The following is a 13,729-nucleotide window of genomic DNA, read 5'->3' as shown; positions in this document are numbered from 1 at the left end:
CTGGAATGCAGACTGCAATTCTACAGGTGCGAGTTATGTTCATGCTGAGAACCAAGAGATTGACTCAACAACCACACACACAAGCCAAGTATTTAAGCTTTTTCACGATGATACTATTATAGGTCAGCAGATTTAAGCTTTGATTTAGCATGTACACTACTAGTAATTGTGGCATTAGTTAAGATGCCACCTAAAAGGTTACTGAATATATTGTCATGAATAGGGTCTTGGTCATGAGTTGGGTCATTTTCAAATTGTCAATCTGGATATAATGGGGCAGAGTAGGGCTCCACAGGGCAAAAGTGCTGGAGCCACAATTACATACTCCATATTAGTGATTTAACTGAAGGAAACACACACGCTGCTGCAATTCGATTTATGGATGGCAGAAACAGCTGGATTAACAACATAAGAGGACACAGAGAATGCAAAGAGATACAGATGGGACTAGCGAGTGGATAAGAAGCTGTCCGAAGGAGTATGATGTCGGATAGGGCGAGGTTCTCCACTTTGGCAGGGTGGAAAAAAGTGATTAAAAATAATTAAACTGTGGATCTTTGTATACGAGACACTTAGTTAATGCGGGTACAGCAAATAATTAGGTACTAATGGAATATTTGACTTTAAAGTGCTCGAATATTAAAGTAGAGACATTTTGATGTAACTGTACAGGATGCTGATGAGATCACATCTGGAGACTGCATAGGACTTTGCTTTTCCTATAACTAAATATATCATCTTCTTCATTGGCCTTCATCAGTCAGAGTATTGAGTATAGAAGCTGGGAGGTCACATTTAGAGTATTGTGTTCAGTTCTGGGCACCATGTTGTAGGAAAGATGTTGTCAAGCTGGAAAGGGCACGGAGAAGATTTACGAGGATGTTGCCAGGACTTGAGGGTCTGAGCTATAGGGAGAGGCTGAATAGGCTGGGACTCTATTTATTGGAGCACAGGAGAATGAGGGGGAGATCTTATAGAGGTGTATAAAATCAGAGGAATAGATCGAGTAGATGCACAGAATCTCTTGCCCAGAGCAGGGGAATCGAGGACCAGAGAACATAGGTTTAAGATGAAGGAGAAAATATTTAATAGGAATCTGAGGAGTAACGTTTTCACACAAAGGGTGGTGGGTGTATGGAACATGCTTGAGGCAGGGAGTATCCCAATGTTTAAGAAACAGTTAAGACAGGTACATCGATAGGACAGGTTTGGAGGGAGATGGTCCAAACCCAGGCAGGTGGGACCAGTGCAGCTGGGACATGTTGGCCAGTGTGGGCAAGTTGGGCCAAAGTGTCTTTTTCCATGCTGTTTGACTATGACTCTATATGCTTGCACTGGAGAAGTGCAGTTCTCTGGGTTGATTGCTGGGCTGAAGAGGTTGACATATGAAGGAAGGTTGTGACTGTAACCAATGGAATGCAGAGGTAATATTACTGAAACAAAAGATTATGAGGGGGAGTGGCAGGGTAGATGCCGAGAGAAAACGTTTCAGAACATACTATGCCTACCCATGATAGATACAAGAACAAACTTATATTTTCTGAGGGTTCTGAATCTTTGGAATTCTCCACGGTGCTTTGAAGGCAGAGTCACTGAAGGTAGAGACTGATAGTTAAATTGCAAGGGGATCAGGGATAAGGTTAAAGAACACAGAAAGTGGTGTCAAGGCCAAGATGGGATCAGCCATGGTCTTACTGAATTGAAGAATATGTTTGTAGAGCTAACTGGCCTATCTTGCTTACAATGTTTTCGAGTACTAGAGGATGGCACATGCTAATTTGTAAATCAAAATGACAAGGAAAATGGAGGATGGGAAAGAAAGACTAGATCCTGTTTATCAAAATAGCATCAATGAATCTCAAGCAAAAAATGTTGATATTCACTTACCCTTTTTTATTCCTTTCAACATCTATTATATTTTCATCCACGAACAATATGCTGGCCTTTTTGATCCTACTCTTTACACTTCTTACCTGTTGAAGTAAATGTGCACTTATGAAGTTAAACTTTATTGAAGATGCTAAAGTATGTTTTGCTACACTTATGTGCGAAAAAATGCCATGGAAACAAGCGCAATAATTGTGTGAAATTTTTCCTTTCAATGAGCTGACTTTGGGCCAATCTGATCTGGAATTACATGGTCACCTATTACCACCATGCCCCCATATAACATTGCAAGCATCTCAATTTACCCGAAACAAAAATTATACAAGACAAGGGCAGCACAATGATAATAGAACTGTTGCCTCTCAGCACCAATGATTTGGGTCAGTCCCAATCTCCGACACTGTCTGTGGGAGTTTGCACGCTCTCTCCGTCACTGCATGCGTTTCCTCTAGATGCTCCATCTTCCTCCCACCTATCAACCCACCATTCTGCATGTCTTCAATTGGCCATTGCAAATTGCCCTTGGATTACAACTGAGGGATAGAACCTGGGAGGGGGGTTGGATCTTCAAGGAGAACATGGGATCGGGTAGATTAATGTTAAAATGAGCACTTGGCGGCGTGGACTAACTGGGCCAACAGGCTTGTTCCTATGTTCTCTGTTTTTTATATGATTTTTATTCATTTTCAACTTTGAAGGAAAAACAGAAATTAGTCTTTAGAACACAAGTAAATCTGTCTGTTGTCCACTTTCCCTCTTAATCCCTTCATCTTCATTCCTTTAATGCCCAAGGTTGGCCTCTTAATTCTAAAGGTCCACATCTTTAAAAAAAAAAATTCTCAGCTCAGGCCAAAATATCTAAACTCTCTCCCCGAGACTACATCATCTGGTTCAGGACTCTCCAGCCATGAAAAACATTTATGGTCAAGCCCCCCTTAAAATATTTGGGATTTTCAGCCTGAACTGACTCTGAGGTTAAGTGGAGTGAAGAATTCCAATTCCAGGTAATTCTCACTAATCATCTCATGGCGAGACCCGCGTTGAAACACTTGGCATCAAATTTACAGCAAAGTGATTCACAAAAGCCTTCAATTCCACAGTAATGTGGTGCAAAGTCATAATTTGACACTATTACAATGCAACTATTGACACATGCGGCACCTATTTCCAGAATAAGCAAAGATTTCGAATGCAAGATCAGAACATGAATTTGTTGCTGTGATTTCATTTCTCCCTCACCATTGCGGGCCAATATGGGTACTTTTGGAATTTACACCACACCAACATTCCTTCAGCGACAGACCACTGATCTGCAGAAGTAAACACAAGATAAATTAATTGGCTTTGAATTTGGCAGCGATTGAAAATGGCATGGAAATAATAATTAAACTCCATCAACTTCATTTCTTTTTGTTTTAAAAAGAGAAAGCATTTAAATTCTTTGTTTTTCTTCCAAATCTTAATCTCGAGGCATCTCAAGTATTTTTATTTCGGGATTTTATTGTCCAAAAAGTTAATATTTTTAGGACACTTAAAGATGCACTAACCAGATTCGGCATAGGCGTCACTACTCTATTGCAGGCAGTTATCAGACTTACCTGTAACCTGAGAGTAGCAAATACAGCTTGGGAAATATGATAGCAAGCTGGAGGAAACTGTGGTTGGTGAGCAGGATGCTGATGGACTTCTGGAGATGCAGACAGACTATGTGAATGGGAGAATGTGGAAAATGGAATATAATGTGGAAAATAAGAATCAAATTTGGTCAAACCTTTTATAGTAGTGAGAGACTGAAAGGAGTCGGTGTTTAGGGGTTGTCTGCACATAATATGTCTGCACATAAATCACTGAAAGCTAACAGAAGGTATAACAAGCAATCGGGAAGGTAAATATTATGTAATCCTTTATTGCAAGAGGATAGAGTACAAGTTTAAACACCTCTCGCTGTAATTATAGATCCCTGGGAGAACCACGCCAGGAATTTGTGTATTCTATTCCATATGTTCTTATACTGTTCTTTTGTTCTCCAACACGGCCAGGGGAACATATGAAAAACAAAAACAAGTCCCGGGGGTGATTGAACTGCATCTGACTGCGATATTGTTCATAACTTTAGCTTTCATCCCTGGGAATATAGATAATTGATGGCAAGAAATTCGTATTTTGGAAGGAATTGAAGTTGGTGGAGAAAAACCTTTTCATTGACCAGAGTCACTCAAAGATTCAGACATCTTAAAAGCAGAAGTAGGCCAGAGACATGGCCGACCCGTGGTAGATGAGAACGTGGGGGAACTGCTGAGAGGGGAGAAGAAGGGGAATAACAAAGTGGGGGGACCGTCGTGAGGGAGGGGTAGTGGGAGAATAAAGAGGGACCCGCTGTGGAGGAGGGGAACAAAGGAGGAGCCGGCAGGGGTCCTTCATAACTTGGTCATCGCCGTAGGTGGCTGCTATTTGCCTACCTTGGGTATACAAGCAAAGAATTTCACTGTGACTTGTCACATGTGATAATAAAGTATTCCATTCCAAATATTACGCTTTGTTGTAGTCATAAACAAGACTCTTTCAAGTTTAAATTAAATCTTGAACAATACCAAGAAATGATCAAAACTACATTTGGTATTAAGGAACATGGAACAAAGGCAGGTTAATAAATAGTGTCTGAAGAAGGGCCCCAACGCAAAAAGTCACCTATCCATGTCTTCCAGAGATGCTGCCTGACCCGCTGAACAATATATTTTTCGAGTAAGTAAGAGTCAAGGTACAAATTAGTCATGATCTTAATGTATTGTGGACTTGCATATGATCCTACTAAGAGTGCAACACCAATTTAGCAGCCTAATTAATATAGAAAAACTCTTCATTTAAAAAAAATAAAAGATGTGACTATTGCAAAAAAACACTTGTTCCATGAAACTGGGATGATATTAAACAGCAGGTAGTTTAAATTTGACATTAACAGGATGTCAGGGGTTATGGAAAGAAGGCAGGAGAAGGGTTGGGAGGGAAAGATAGATCAGTCATGATTGAAGGCAGAGTAGACTTCATGGGCCAAATTGGCCTAATTCTGCTCCTAGAACTTATGAAATTATAACAGTAGTTATTGCTTAGATATCATTTTTCCATCATATAAAATATGCCTTGCAACTTTAATATATTGAACAACAAATTATACTCTGTCAGCCCCAAGAACATGGTGAACTGTGAGAGATGAGAGAAAAAGTTGAAATTATGATTTTTATACACAAAGAAAAGGAGTTACAAATCTCACCTTGGTGCGCCAGTATGCTTGGAAGGTTCTCGTCATCTTCTTCCTCCATAACCTCTTCTGTGAATTGGCTTGTTGAAAGGCAGTCTGGTGAACTAAACTCTACTGACAATAAAGAGGATGATTGTACTCCTGCAGAAAGTCCAAATATTTACATACTTAAAGATGATACTAGCAATGGACTGCCATGTGAAGTGCTCTTTGGGTTATTTTCTTGAACTTGTACAACCTACCCTGAAGCACTTTTGTCATTTAATTCACCTTAAACTTTGAGTGAATATAGGCTGGTACTTTGGCAACATTTAATAAACGTTTAGACATTAGGGCTAGCATTGATAGGGCATGTTGGTTGGCGTGAGCAAGTTAGGCCGAAAGGATGACTCTAAAAGGATGACAATAATGACTCTAAACCCAATTGTTAGTTTATTATTTATGATTGATCAATTAATGATCTTAGTTCACCACATGCAGAGTTCTGATGTCATTTGAGAAAAGGTAGTTGCTTTAAGAAATAGCGCAGCAAAGGTTCAGGCAATTAATTCCAGGATCCTGAGGAGACATTATTATGAGGAAAGAGTGCACAAATGGGGCGTACGGTTTCTGGAGTTCAGAAGAATAAGTAATTAGATGCAAGATTCTGAAGTGACCCGACAGCATAGCTGCTGCAAAGATGTTTCTTTAGTGGGAAAATCTGCAATCAGGTGGCAAAGACTCAGAATAAGGCTTTATCCACTTAAGTCTGAGAGAAGCAGGAACATTCATAGTTTTTCTCAGAGATCTTCGGTTTCCTCCCACACTCCAAAGACGTACAGGTTTGCAGGTTAATTGGCTTAGTAAATGTAAAAATTGTCCCTAGTGTGTTGTGTATGTAGGATAGTGTTAATGTGCGGGGATCGTTGGTCGGCGCAGACCCGGTGGGCCCAAGGGCCTGTTTCCACGCTGTATCTCTATACTAAAAATTAACAATAAACAAGGGGAAAGATGCTGTTGATTGTCATGACTTTTTTGAATGGTCACATCTGTCATGCCTGATCCTATCTGAACGTTTGTGTACTTCCATGGCTGTGACATTCATTGAACCAAGATGGGTCATGTGGTCCCAATTACTAACTGGAAACTAACACAAAGTCATGTAGATGAATGGCAGATGCCTGTGCCATTCTCTCTGCAGAATCGCTGCAAATTTAAAAAACAAGTAGACATTCAAGTTAACATAAGTCACTGGAATCATAGCTCTGTGCTAACTGGCACCTTAAGGTGGGGAAGATGACACTGAAAAAACAGTCATATGTGCCTTTAAAGACCTCTGCATATTCCAGTTGAATGGATTCTTCACATAGTTTTACCACTAATTCCATCTACCATTAGTATTGCACTAATAGAGCCCACAGCAACATTGGCATGACACGACCATGCAAAACAGGGGGATACTGAGGTAAGTTGACCAGGGCATTTCCTCCAAAACAAAGAATTAGTGATTTATCTACCAAGGGTAGTGGAGGCAGATATGATAGTGGCATTTAAGAGGCACATTGATATGCCAGGAATGGATCACGTGCAGGCAGATGAGATTAGTTTATCTTGGCATCATATTCGGCTCAGACATTGTAGCCAAAGGGCTTATTCCAGTTCCATGTTTCCAGCATTGCAGGTAGACAGGGTGGTGAAGGCAATTTTTGGCATGCTGGCCTTCATTAGTTGGGAAATGGAGCATAGAAGTTGGGACACTATGTTACAGTTTTACAAGCTGATGATGAGGCTGCGCTTGAAGCATTGATTTCAGCTTTGGTCACCCTGCTGTAGGAAAGATGGCATTAGGCTGGAAAGAGTGCAGAAAAGATTTGAGGATGTTGCCAGGAATTGAGGGCCTGAGCCATGGGGAGAGGCTGGGCAAACCAAAACTTTATTTCTTGGAGCGCAGGAGGCTGAGTGGTGAACTTAGAGATGTTTAAAATCATGAGGGGAATAGATAGGGCAAAGAGTTGTTTCCCCTCCAGAGTTGGCAAATGAAGAACGAGAGAGCGTAGATTTAAGCTGAGAGGGGTAAGATTTAACAGAAAGCTGAAGGGCCACGATTTCACTGATCTTGAGAGCCAGGTCTTACAAACATTTTAAATTTCTCTCATAACCTATAATTTGCTTTATATATCATAAATGTTGAACACGTCAGTTATGTAAATCTGCACTGTTACATCATTTAGAGGAAGTAATTGTTAAAGTTCTTTAACCCTTCACAGACAACCAAGCACAAAGTAAAGCAAGATTCTTCTATTGCAACACCAGGCGGAAGGGGAAGTTGGCAGTAGCTTCAGGATGACAGATTACATTCCCTCAGCTCCCTCATGGTCCAACTCACCGAGACAAAGGAGAGATAGTATAGTTATACAAATATCTTATCAGTAAACACTCCTGCCATATCCATATATGGCATGATTGAAAAGTACTGCAGCTTTTTCGAACATTAGAAAAACTATGCCCACATCAGGCATATCCAATAACAAGTTATTACTTATCTCTACAATTTTGCACGGTTTTCTACAAACTCGGCAGTTTCCTTCTTTTAGCCTTGGACAAGCTCACGTTTTCTGCAGCAACGTTCCATTTTAATTAGTAAAAACAACTACAAAGACTCCCATTTTGTGTACTGCATTACTTATCTTTGCAATGTCAGTTATATACTACAACCTTGCCACGGTGTCCTTCTTTTCTCTGTACTTGCAAACAGAATGCTGTTAAAAGGTTATTAATGGTTATCATGTAGGCTAGCCGTAAGCAAAAAAAGTTCAAATTAAGGATGTTTAAGAAGGAACTGCAGATGCTGGAAAATCAAAGTACACAAAAATGCTGGAGAAACTCAGCGGGTGCAGCAGCATCCATGGAGCGAAGGAAATAGGCAACGTTTCGGGCCGAAACCCTTCATGAGATTAAGGATGTTTCATTCTAAATATTTAATATAAAATAATTATAAATAATTTAAAACATTATTATGTCACCTATGCTAGAAATTAAAATTTGTGGTGATCTGTTGTGGAACAACCCCATTGAGGAAGACAACAGTGGTTTCCCAGACCTTGTTGCTGGTTGCGATGGGACCGCCCCATAACAGTTCAAGCTTCAGGGCCACAAAAATGTAGATCTGCCACGGCATATCAATAGTTTCAGGCATTGAGTCAGTCAGGGGTCGTCAGGGTACAGTGCCTCAGCATCATGTTTTTTTTTCCCTTTTCAGTCTTTTGATTTGAATCAGTCCTTTGATTTGAATCCTGTCTCTCTGGTGCTCTGCATTAACTCTCGCACTGCTGGAGTCAATACTGCCCATCCTTCCTCTTCTGCCTCAGCCCTTTGCCTTCTTTCTCATCTTCCTTTTCAGTCTCCGAGTCGCTATCAGTATCTTTTCAGTCTCCGAGTCGCATATCAGTATCATTTTCTTCTGGGGATGCCCTTCCCTGTAGGGGTGCCGGAGACCCCCTCCCTACGGGATCTTAGTGGGGTAGCTCCTGCTGCTAGAGACTGGTGGCCAGGGCATATGGGGGAGATGGTCTACGCTATTCCTGACTTTGTTCCTCATCCCCCTCTTCTATAAACAGAGTCGCCATGCCAGACAAGGGGACCCAGGGATATTTTGCTTCGGTTTCCGTTTTCGCACTATCAATTCTTTATATTCTCTTTTTTGAAAATCTTTTCGCCTGATCATTTTTCTCAGATCCAAATCCTGTACCATTACTCTTACCCAGGGCTTGTCCCATTCTCAGCCCTCTAATTTACGACAAACCTTTGTAGTTTGCTATATCTAATTGCCGACTGTTCCTGCACTGCTACATCATTTAGAGGAAGTAAAGGGCCTGTCCCACTACGGTGACCTAATTTCCGAATTTAGAAGAGTTTGCGCTCGACTCAAACTCGTAGCATGGTTGACATGTGGTCCTAGGAGGTCAATGAAACTCTCCTTCATGCTCGGGAGAAGTTCCCGCATACTCGAGCCCTGTTTGGTCGAGGAGTATTTGTTAGCATGCTGAAAATTGGCTGCTAGTAAAAATTGGCCGGCACGGGGGGGGGGGGGGGGAAAAAAAAAAAAATCGATATTTTTTTACTCGTAGGTTTAGTCGAAGTAGGCTGTAGATGGAGGAATACGCATGTTATTCGTAGTTAATCGAAGGTAGCCGAAGGTAATCAAACGTAGTCGTAGATAGTGTTGGTATAGTCGAAGGTAGGTGTATTCGAAGGTGGTCGTCTTCATGCTCCACTATTTGGTGTCCAATTTTCCCGAAGCTAGTCTTCAACATAGTCAAAGGAGGTCGAAGGAGGTCTTCTACATATTCGTAGGAGGTTCTCTACAGTCGAAGGAGGTCGAGGTTCTACTTCGGCAATACAAGACCATGACACTTTTAAAAAACTCTCCTAAACTTGCAAATTAGGTCCCCGCAATGGGACAGGCCCTTTTATAGGTACAGCAGTTAATGCTAGTATCACAGCTACAGGGACCTGGATTCGATCTCGTGGTTGAGAGTTATCTTTGCAGAGTTTTCATGTTCACCATGAATTCTTACCGAGTACTATAGTTTCCTCTGACATTCCAAGGGGCACCTATTTATGTTCAAAGTGTGTAAGAAGGAACTGCAGATGGTGGTTTAAACCGAAGATAGACACAAAAAGCTTGCAACAGGCAGCATCTTTGGAGAGAAAGAATGGGTGACGTTCGGGTCAAGACCCTTCTTCAGACTGGTTAAGGATAAGGGAAACGAGAGATATAGACAGTGATGTGGAGAGATAAAGTACAATGAATGAAAGATATGCAAAAAAGTAACGATGATAAAGGAAAGGCCATTGTAAGCTGTTTGTAGGGTGAAAATGAAAGGCCAGTGCGACTTGAGTGGGGGAGGGATAGAGAGAAAGGGAATGCCGGGGCTACCTGGAGAGAGAAAAATAAATATTCATGCCACTGGGCTATAAGCTGCCCAAGAGAAATATGAGATGCTGTTCCTCCAATTTCCATTTAGCCTCACTCCGACAATGGAGGAGACAGAGGACAGAAAGGTCTGTGTAGGAATGGGAAGGCGAATTAAAGTGTCCAGCAACCGGGAGATCAGGTTGGTTCATGCGGGCTGAGTGAAGGTTTTCCGCAAAATGATCGCCCAGTCTGTATTTGGTCTCGCCAATGTACGAGTCCACATCTTGAAAAATGGATAGAGGTTGGAGGAGGTGCAAGTGAACCTCTGCCTAACCTGAAAGGACTGTTGTGGTCCCTGAACAGAGTCAAGGGAGGAGTTATAGTGACAGGTGTTGCATCTTCTGAGGTTGCAGGGGATGGTATCTGGGGAGGGGGTGGTTTGGGTGGGAAGGGATGAGTTAACCAGGGAGTTGTGGAGGGAACGGTCTCTGCGGAAGGCAGAAAGGGGTGGAGATGGGAAAATGTGGCTAGTGGTGGGATCCAGTTGGAGGTGGGGGAAATTTCAGAGGGTTATGAGTTGTATGCGATGGCGGATGGGGTGGAAGGCAAGGACTAGGGGGACTCTGTCTCTGTCGCGACTAGAGGAAGGGGGAGCAAGGGCCTGTTCTCCAGAGATGCTACTTGACCCACTGAGTTATTCCAGCACTGTTCCTTTTTGAGTATTAACCAGCATCTGCAGTTCCTTGTTTCTAGTGCTTTGCAAAGATGTACTTACATTTCCTAATTCCCAAAGCACATTTTACCTGCTCTGTGATGCTCAATGATTATTAGTGACTAACGATTAGCAGTCTACTTTAAAAAAAAATCCAACAGTTAAACCAATTTGTTTGCTATCGATGGTGTAAATGGATCAGAGACACTGCATTTCAATAAGCAATTTTACTATTCTAATCCACATCAATATACTTTCTAAAGGTAATTTTACTTCAAGTAAAAAGAGGTAAAACATCCTAAAAAAATCGTAATTTTTAGTCAAACATTCGGATTTTAATGTTGCTTTTGAGTATAAAGAAGATTAATGTCACAGTAGAAAGAGATAACCTTACCCACTTCATCGATTTCAAACAATGACGACCCAAGATGAGTTTGCAGCAATGTGGTAGATAAAGTTCCTTCTTCTTTTGTAATGGTTGAAGCATTGAATGTTCCCTCCTTACTTATTTCAGCAGCAGGACAGTTCGTCTGAGGGCTGTCCACATTAGTATGTTTCTGGTTACATCCATTAATAGGGCTCACTTGCCCATCCAAAGGCAACCCAAAAATAGTACTCATAAAATGCTGTTCTGGACTCCCTTCTTCTGCAGAGTCTACATTTGACCTGTTGCTTGATTTCACATTAGCATCCAAATCAGCTGAAGTCTTGCTGGCATTAAGGCACTCCTTAGATTCTGCACACTTTTTCCCTCGTTTCCTTTTCTGGTTTATTTCCCTGGTTTGGCTCAAATCATTTTTATTTTCAAACGGAATATTTCTTTGGCTGCTTAAAAGGAGCGGGAATTTGTATGATCCAACGTGGCCGCATGTCCCACGTTTCGGAGTAGATTCTAAATAGCTACAAGAAATATCAGACCCCCAAACTTTTTCAGATTTACAGTTGGATGGGAAATAATCTGTATTTCCTTCACAGGTAGATTTACAAAACTTTGATTTCGGTCTGCCCTTTTTAACGTTTCCATTTTGATCTTTCTTTACTCCAGAGACTGTCGAATTACAGGCATGGATTGAAGACTCTTCCTCTTTTCGTAACCTTCCACATTTTTTCCCCAAAGATCTATTTTTTTCAGGTGTTGATTTCATAGGTTGTAGTGGCTGTTCATATTGTGGGGAGCTATTTTTTGAAGTATCTATCTGGGGATGACAGATATCTGTTTTCACCCTTCCTCTTTTTCTTTTCCCCACGCGACCACCTTCTGCCTTTTCGACAATGCTTCTCGAGTTAATTGAAGACTGGTTTAACGTGTATGATCGAGTCCACGTTCTCGTCTGTTCATTTTCTGGCGTATTTTTAACACAAGATGCTCTCCTGCTACTTTGCCGAGTGCATATTCTCCCCTGTTCCTGAAGCAAATGCATTCCATTTGGCTTCAAAGCTGTTTGTGTTCCATTAGAATTGAAAGCACATGCATTATTTTTAAGCTTCTCCGAATTAAACAACTCAGTCTTTGCCAATACAGGTTCTTTTATCGTCATTGGAGGCAAATAGGAGTCATTGCCAGCTAAAATGTTCAAGGCAATTCGAAGTGCCTTCCTGTAAGTCAATTCTTCCAAAGCTTCTTCATGAGTAAAGTGTTCTCTACACACTGTGTTTTGAAAAAGAAAAAGTGATATTGATCAGAAAAGGGGAAATAAAGCTACAAAACATCTTATTTCCTCTAAAACAAATGTAATTAAAATCTTTGATGGCGTCTGCTGAAAAACGCACACATTTGCGAAGAAACATTGGTCCTTTGTACAGAACAAGTTTGTAATTAGAATCTGTCTTGAGATAAAAGATATTTATAATAATGATATTTAAACTTGCATTTAAGTGCAGTAAAGCCTCGCAGTTACAGAGCTCTATACGACAGATTTTGGTTATTCATGGTGGTAGCTGTCGAGCGGTGCGCAGCAGAAAGACGGTGGTGGGGAGAGAGCGAGCAGAAGAACACACTTGAACAGTGTTGCATTGGGCACGAGTTTACAGCGGCTGCCACAAAGCGAGGTCCTGAGGTTTCAGGTGCAGAGTGTTCCACAGCACCCATGTCGCCTTGCAATGCGTGCCTCCATCAGCTGGTAACACAGCGAAGCTCCCATTGCACACCACAGTTACCACGAGGCGGAGAGCGAGCAGCATGAAGGCGCCGTTAGTACTGGGACCGTCCTTGGCGCACCACGTGCGAGGTCCGGGGCTCCACAGCTCTCTATCTTGAAATTCCCCTTGGTTTAACCCCCCCCCAATGCTGCGTTTCTTCCCAACCAGCCTTAAACTAGTTAAGATTCACCCACCTCACGGTTATAACGGACAATCGGCAATACTGGACACCACCTCCTCTCCTCCCCTCCCTTGGTCCATAATAGCAAGGGGGTATTGTATGCTTAACAGGGTCGGAAATCCTGCTGGGGCGGGATATACACGCCCCCCCCACATGTTTTGTAATCCGGATTTTATTAGACGCTTTCTATGGGCTGAATCAGCCCGTTCTCTGGGCCTTTCAGCGCGGCTTAAAATCAAACTGCTGCATCGAGGCTCTCGATGTTGAAGCCCCCGCCGGCCGATGAAAGGCCCCGTGAACGGGCCGATTCAAGCCCCACGGTTCGGGGCGGACGAAGCTGCTATTGCTGGAGCTCGTAGTCAGTCACCAACCATGTTCAGCTCCCGATGTTACCGTCCACGGCCGATGGCTCGCGTGATAGAAATTGTGTGTCCCCCAAGTTTTGATAGCGATTTCCATGCCTGATGCTCAAGATTATTAATTCCACAAATTGAATGTTGCTTTCTTCATTCGTACATGTTAATAAAATGTTACTCCTCATAAGCACATTGGAGCATTGCATTGCAAGGTTTTAAATTTGAAAGCTATTTTGCAGCCATTTTGGCAACATTCTCATGCCAAAGACTTTCAATAAACAGTAAACTCATGTAAAAAGGT

The 13,729-nt window shown here is 41.9% G+C and overlaps 1 protein-coding gene across 5 annotated transcripts in view; it reads right to left on the bottom strand.

The window, feature by feature from the left end:
• pwwp3a (PWWP domain containing 3A, DNA repair factor) overlaps positions 1-13,729 on the bottom strand; it is a 61,435-nt gene that overhangs the window by 18,221 nt on the left and 29,485 nt on the right. For 3 of the 5 annotated variants that reach the window (XM_033046459.1, XM_033046461.1, XM_033046460.1), the window contains exons 5-8: positions 11,147-12,400; positions 5,156-5,284; positions 3,127-3,197; positions 1,888-1,973 (exon numbers count right to left, since the gene is read on the bottom strand). In XM_033046459.1, the coding sequence (XP_032902350.1) occupies positions 1,888-1,973; positions 3,127-3,197; positions 5,156-5,284; positions 11,147-12,400 (1,540 nt within the window). The remainder of the gene's footprint in view (positions 1-1,887; positions 1,974-3,126; positions 3,198-5,155; positions 5,285-11,146; positions 12,401-13,729) is intronic. The other 2 variants (XM_033046462.1, XM_033046463.1) reach the window with 2 other exon arrangements.

Source organism: Amblyraja radiata, chromosome 29 (genome assembly GCF_010909765.2).
Source record: "Amblyraja radiata isolate CabotCenter1 chromosome 29, sAmbRad1.1.pri, whole genome shotgun sequence".
In the NCBI taxonomy this organism is placed as follows: Eukaryota; Metazoa; Chordata; class Chondrichthyes; order Rajiformes; family Rajidae; genus Amblyraja; species Amblyraja radiata.
Note: the sequence above shows the minus strand (reverse complement) of the source record. Positions and strands in the feature narration are given on the sequence as shown.